This window comes from Sprattus sprattus (assembly GCF_963457725.1).
Source record: "Sprattus sprattus genome assembly, chromosome: 19".
Lineage (NCBI taxonomy): Eukaryota > Metazoa > Chordata > Actinopteri > Clupeiformes > Clupeidae > Sprattus > Sprattus sprattus.
The window spans coordinates 17,195,815-17,203,024 of NC_137917.1; the positions used below are offsets into that span (position 1 = coordinate 17,195,815).

Genomic DNA, 7,210 nt, shown 5'->3' on the forward strand with positions numbered 1-7,210 from the left:
TCTTCAACCTGTGGTTGTAAAGGGTCTGTCAGGACACTTCATTCATAATAAACATGCTGCTCTGCAGTCTTTAAATGTAAATGTGAACTAGCTTTTGTCAATTTGATTGTCATGCACCATGCATCATGAATCATGCAGTTTCATTCAAAAAAAAATAATGGTTTTCTTAATAAAATGAAAATGAAAGTGTATCTGATGAGTTGCCACTAATCTGTGTAACACTATTATAATACTGTAAATGTTTGAATATGTATATACTTGCAAAAAGTAAGTAGTCTATCATTAATGGCATATGGATTTATTATACACCCTTTTGATCTGTTTGTTATGTTTCTCCTTGTCACTACAACAAGTGGGACATAGTGGGGTGGGGCTCCAGTGGGAAATAAGATTTATAAATCCTTGGATGCGCCCTCAATGTTTTTCTCTCTTCTGATTGGCTTGGCACCATTCTACAGGTATGTGCGGCTGGCCATCGCGTGGAAGGCAGTAATGCTAGCCACTACACATCAACACATATAACTTAAGTTAAGTAGGCCTACAAGCACATTCGGATGGACCTGTTAGAGTTGCAATGGAATTGTCATATTGTAAAAAAAAAAAAAAAAAAAAAACAACTGTGGGAGTTGAAATGGGCCCAATAACTGTAATTGCTCGCACATAGATATTTGCATCTCAAAGAACAAACACGCGGAGCATGCATTTTTCATGGAGTTCCTCAACTCCTATAATTACATCAGATAAAATACTCCATGTGTAGACCAGTGTTGAATAACAAAAAAATACGATTTAATCAAAACAGTTGTCAGTGAGTGGTCACCTAATGTACAGCCACATGGGACTAGTTCCAGACACAAATCAGCATTTGGCTCATGAAGTTGTTTCTTCAGAACGTGGTGTCCCCATGGCTGAGTTGATGACAAGCATACTTTCTCTAAATTATTTGTGCTTGTTTGGCAATTAGGTCAGAGGCAAAAATCAAGATGTTGCTGTTTATATTAATCTGGCTCATTGCCAGGTCTAGTCGCTGTGGATGGTGTTGTGGGACTGCAGAATATTTTCAGTTGCTTTTTCATCTGTTTGATATTTTTGTTATGTACAATTGCCTTGTGTTGGCTGAGTAAATTATTATTGGTAGAAAAATGTCAATAATTATTATCAGTGTAACATTTTTGTCAGAACTTGCTATCCACTTTCACCTCACTTCCAAAACATATGTTTTTTTATTTCATTTTTTTGCCCTGTGTCTGTTGGAACATGGTTTCCCCAACTGGGCCAAACCGGTTAGGTGTATCATCCAACATGTTTCAAGTTGTTGTTTAGCACTTTGAGCTGCATTGTTTTGTATGAAAGATGCTATACAAATAAAGTTTATAATTATAATCATAATCATTATTGTTATTATTATTAATAGTAATAATAATAATGCTGTCCTTATGTTTGACATTAATTACCACGGTATCATAAACCTTTTGAGGAGATACCCACAATGCACACCTTACCATTGCCAGAGAGAATACCTTGTTCTTACTTCAGCAATGTTTGGGGAAAGTCCTCTATGTGAGCTGTTTACTAGTTGTGAGTGCCAAGTGCTTGCACACACGTACACCAAGCACACCGTGACACTTACACTTGTCGCTCACAGCTGTGCTGGTTATATTTCAAATGGTGTTTTAATGTGGGTGTTACATAATGAAGTCCTTACACATGCACAAGTAATTATCTCCCTCACATGTAAAATTAGAAAACATAAGAGAAAACAGAGTTATATTTGTCAAATATTTATTTATAGAATTACTTTTGACATAACATTAGTCAAGCCTGATAAGCTATTTAACTGACCAGTGAGAGCCGGTCCTTGCGGTCATTTCATAGCTATGTGAGATTGCCTGGTCTCTGGTCTCTAGCGTGGTGAGCAGTGGTGTAGTCTAGGGTATACACAGCTAAACAGAGTATACCCACTTGTTTTTCAGTCAGTATTGGGTATACCCACTTCTCAAAACAGGGCGTTTATCCTGTGCTGTATGGGCTGCTTAAAAAAATAAGAGTATACCCACTTCTCCAGGGACCACTACACCACTGGTGGTGAGTGTTGGCTTATGCTAGTCTATGGGTGTCATTTTAATGTCGCTAATCAGGACTGGCTGTTCTTTAACCCAGGCAGCCAAATATAGAGGAGTGCTGAGTTCTCTGCACCTTTACCTCTCTCCCCTACTTTCCCGCCCTCTCCCTTTTCCCATCACACTGACACTCTGGGGTGGGCAAATGGCAGCTCCTCAACGCCATGTCACTCAAAGGTCAGGAGTTATTTAAAGAAATATTGCTCTCTCTCTCTATGTCTTTCTAAGAATTTGGTTATACGTTGGCGTGGCATTAATGACCTGTAATGTATTGTGGCGTATCATTTGCACTGGCCCCAGCCGCCTCCTAACCCTCCCCTGCCCTAAGGCCTGAGGTCATCTGAACCCTTTAACGGTGGGTCCGTGTGTGTGCAGAAAGAGAGAGCGGGAGCGATAGGGGTGTGAACGCGCAAAAGGCACTCGGCAAATCTCCATGTCTCCGTGGTGACAGGTTAGCTTGTCCGTTATGTAACCAGTTAAAGGCAGAATTACATCAGTAGTGGCAAGCCGAGAGTTGTCTAGACTACTTGAAACTGTGGACAATGAAAATGTGTTGGAAGAAAAACACTTAGTCAGCTGTTCCAAGTGTTCTTCACGTTGAAGCACGTAGACAAAAAAAATAAAAACAAAACCGTCTAGCCGATGTCGTTTAAATTAAGTTCCCTAGATAGGTCTATTCTTGTTTGAGAAAATGTGTCGCTGCATTATTTCGTGCATAAATTATGAACATACACTCTTTGTAGGCCTATTTGTAAAAACTGAATGAAACGGCGTGACCACATCACAGAGCCACAGTCCACATCACAGTCCATCTCAATTCCACAGATAAGATTGGGTTATTAATATTCATGTCAACCCCGTGGTTGAGAATGACGGGTCTCGTTGACCACGTGTCTTGCAGAAAATAGCCGGAGCCCTGAACTAGAATCGGCTGGATAACCTCATTGCTTCGGCAGACTCGTAGGACTTCACTGAAGGCAATCTTTCCTCTTGTCAGGGAAGACGTTAAGCTTCAGAGATGGTAAAAAACCTCAGAAGTCCCGTGACCTATGCGAAAATGAAGGGTTTGATGTCATACTTATCTGGTAGGCTGAACTGGAGAATGATTCATTACTATTAAGGTTTATCAAACTGATGTGCGATTTGTTTTAGCCTTACTTTTTGAACCCCTGTTACTTGACACACAGATAATGCATTTTAACTCTATTCTAATCATACAGGATAATTATGCAACATTTAGTATGTTTTAGTTGTGTGGTCATTTGTAGCCTACCACTTAGTTATTTTTCATGCTAAGTGTAATCTGTAATGTTTTTGTCCTCAAGCCCTAATTAAAGAAAGGAAAGCACTCGCCAGTGACTTGATGCTGAAGCTTGTGGCCAGTCCGAAGATGTACCGGCGGTGAGTTGCCGTGTCAATCACTGTCAGTTACACCACAATTAGGCGTAGCATAGTTCATACTAAATGTGCTAAATAACAGATAGACTACACAAAAAGCAAAGTGTTTGAACACTCTGTTCCAACGCCAAAGTACAATTTCAGTTGGTAAATTATCTAAGCATAGGAACTCCCTAAGTAAGAAGCCTCTGTGAAGATGCTTAATCATTAGGTTTTTTATCATGGAACGCCATTGAGTGAAATCATTTTTGTAACTTGAACTTGAACGAGAGAGAGGAATTGTTGTCCTCGGCATTTGCAGAGCTGCTGTTAAAACGAGTTACTATAGAGAATGTCCATGAAGGCCAAGTCGGTGTTAATTTTCTGTCCCAAATGTTTATGTATAGAACGTTATAAATTACGCTTATATACAAATTGACAACCACACAATATTTTAGGCTACTACAAGATACATAATGTGAGTACTTTATTGATAATGCTGATGGTGGGTGCTGGTCATTCAAATTAGCCTAGAAACCATAGCAAACACAACGTTAGAAACGTGTTTGTGTTTGGAATCTGGTGTAAATATGCCAGTCTTGTTGAATATTTGACAGATTGTTCAGTTATTTGTCATTTAGTTTATTTTTGCTCTGCTCTCTCCAGCTTTGACTCTCATGGGTTTCTAGGGCCAGAGGAGGATGGAGCTGATACAGTAAGTATTTGGATGGGTAAAGACACAGAATCAGTTCCCAGAACTAAGACAAAGTGCATCCACAACTATGACACCAAATATTTATCACTAACTTTTCTGACAAACCCAGAACTAACAATGAGATGGAAAAAAAATCAGCAGATATGAGCCTCAGCACCATCAGATTCCATTCTAATCCAGTGTTTTTTTTTTTACATTTCTTTAACAGCTATGTTTCAGGGATGCCTCACCAGAGAAGTAAGTAGCCATCATGTCGAGTTTAAAATACTCAGAAAGATAGAGAGAGACAGTCTGAAGTACATGCGCAGCGGTTACACTCTGATAGTCACAGCTCTCCTTTGATACAGGGTGACAGCTGCAGATTTTGATTACCTGAAGGTGATTGGGACCGGAAGCTTCGGAAAGGTATTTGCCTCACTTTTGAACTGACTAATACTTAACCGGCCTCTTGCTGATATCCTGTTCAAGCAAGGTTAACATTTACACCTTTCCTTCCCAATCAAAGGTCTTATTAGCCAAGCACAAGGAGAGTGAAAAGTATTATGCTGTGAAGGTTCTACAGAAGCACACCATTTTGCAGAGAAAAGAAGTGAGTATGTGTGACATTCAAATGGGTATGTGATAGTTTCACAAGAGTGTTTGTGTGTGTAGGCCTTTGTTTTGATTCTTTGTGTGTGTGTGTGTGTGTGTGTGTGTGTGTGTGTGTGTGTGTGTGTGTGTGTGTGTTCTTTACAGCAGGGCCATATCATGTCCGAGCGCAGCGTTCTGTTGAGGGCCCTCTATCACCCTTTCCTGGTCAGACTCCACTACTGCTTTCAGACCGGCGGCAAACTCTACTTCGTGCTTGACTACGCCAGTGGAGGGGAGGTATTACAATCACACTCAGCTTGCCCCTCTAGAAATTGACCCTTTTTTTTAGGACTACAGGACAATGGATCCAAGAGATTGGACATGTGATCATTTGTATGTTTGTGTGTGTGTGTGTCTGTGTGTTTGTGTTTGCAGCTCTTCTATCACCTGCAGAGAGAACATGTGTTTTCAGAACCCAGAGCTCGATTCTATGCTGCTGAAATTGCTAGTGCTCTGGGATACTTACATGGCTTAGACATCATCTATAGGTACACTCAAATTCACCTGCCCACATTTTTTACTCTAGATTTACTCTAAACAGCACTGTGAACTACTTCTGGCTTCTTTCCTCCAAATCAGGGACCTGAAGCTAGAGAATGTGTTGTTGGACAGACATGGCCATATACTGCTGACAGATTTCGGGCTGTCTAAAGAGGGGATAGATGGAGAAAGTCGGACTGGGACATTCTGTGGAACACCTGAATACCTGTCCCCTGAGGTGCTGGAACAAAGAGAATATGACCGCACCACTGACTGGTGGGCACTCGGTGTCGTGCTTCATGAGATGCTCTATGGCCAGGTGAACAATCTTTTACCCACTTATGGAAATGCGTTTAAATGTAAATTCATACACATGCAGAGTACATATACTGTACATGTGTCCATAAAGTTTGACTTGTTTGCTTTTTCTCTGTAGCCTCCATTTTTTAGTGAGTCCCGTTCGAGAATGTTGCAGAATATCATCCATCAGCCACTCATTTTGGGTCCTGGGATCTCCAAATCTGCCAAAGACCTGTTGCACAGGCTACTGGAGAAAGATCCTGAGAAGAGGCTACAGAACCTGGTAATTAAACACAGAGACAAACAGAGATGTCTATCACACCAACTGCTGCAGATGGAGAGACAAGACCTGGTGCAAATGCCAGGGTGGGGTGGCGGTGGAGGTGGAGGTGAAGGTGGGGGTTGGTTGGTGGTGGTAGTTTGTCCTCTCTGGCTCTTGAATAGTCAAGGTCAAGGTCAGGGTCAAGTTCAAGTTCAAGTTCAAGTTTAGCATAATACATATATCTAATACAATAGTCAAACACCTTGCCAAAAAACCCGAAGTAGCACTGACTATCAATCTCACTTCAGATATGAATTACCTCACCACATAGGAACCCAACATGGGCAATATGTGTGTAGTAACCATCATTGTTTCCATGCTTATTTCCGTAGGCAGAGTTAGAGTGTCACCCATTCTTCTCCTCAATCAATTGGACCAAACTTGTGGAAAAGAAAGTGCGGCCCCCTTTTGAACCATCTCTGGTAAGCATTGGTAGTTTAAGACTTTGTTGCGCTTTGTGACATTTTTTTTAAAATAATGGTTTAAATAATTGTTGTGCAACATGCATATTTGTTTCGTTAACAGTCAGGACCCGTTGACCTGGTGCATTTTGACCCCGAATTCACTCAGTTACCGGTTCCACCCTCACTGGGTGTGTGCGAGGGTTCAGGGTTAGCGTTCCCTGGCTTCAGCTATACCAGTGACAATTGTCCTGCTGTGACCTCTTGGCCCAGCCAACGCTGACTCACAAGATTCTCTTCACTCATGGAAGTTTGATCATCGTTGCAAAGGAGCATCAGCATTTTTTTTATGTTGTTTCATCTCAGTGAATGTTACCTTCTTGTGTCACCTTAAGACTTAGACTGTTCTCATTTTCCTCAAAATCAAGCGAATGCTAAGCTAGTATTACATCTATTATACTACCAATTACATCTATACATATATTATACTACCAATGCTATGTTGGGAAAAAAACTGACACTTTTAAGGTAATGTCCCTTGGACCAAAGGCTGTTAAATAGTCATCTACCAGGTTTTTTCATCCTCTTGAAATAATTCCTGTGAATCTCAGTGAAATTACATGGAGAATCATTGTATATTTTGTGTATATATCATTTAAGGAGAATGTGCCTCCTGTAATCTGATGTCTTAATTATTTGGCAGCAGCTGCAGGACAAGCAAGGGTTCCAGCATTTTTTTTATTTCTTTAAATGTTTTTTTCTTGCCTCCATGTAAATGAATTGTGTAGAATCATATTTTATTTTTCGTCATTACGGAGCTCAATTAAATATGGTAGATTAATAATAAATGTCTGTTTCTGATTAA

The 7,210-nt window shown here is 40.4% G+C and overlaps 1 protein-coding gene across 3 annotated transcripts; it reads left to right on the top strand.

The window, feature by feature from the left end:
• The first annotated feature begins 3,051 nt into the window (after positions 1–3,051).
• On the top strand, positions 3,052–7,210 carry sgk2b (serum/glucocorticoid regulated kinase 2b). 3 transcript variants are annotated; one of them, XM_080857315.1, is made up of 12 exons: positions 3,052–3,205; positions 3,446–3,521; positions 4,164–4,212; positions 4,421–4,449; positions 4,560–4,617; positions 4,718–4,801; positions 4,948–5,079; positions 5,218–5,330; positions 5,422–5,641; positions 5,759–5,905; positions 6,277–6,366; positions 6,470–7,210. In XM_080857315.1, exons 1-12 carry the CDS (start codon positions 3,139–3,141, stop codon positions 6,626–6,628), a joined length of 1,224 nt encoding a protein of 407 aa, XP_080713441.1. In that variant the 5' UTR covers positions 3,052–3,138; the 3' UTR covers positions 6,629–7,210. The 3 variants fall into 3 exon arrangements, with proteins under 3 accessions (XP_080713441.1, XP_080713442.1, XP_080713443.1); XM_080857316.1 differs by having other exon boundaries at positions 4,951–5,079; XM_080857317.1 differs by having other exon boundaries at positions 3,060–3,141.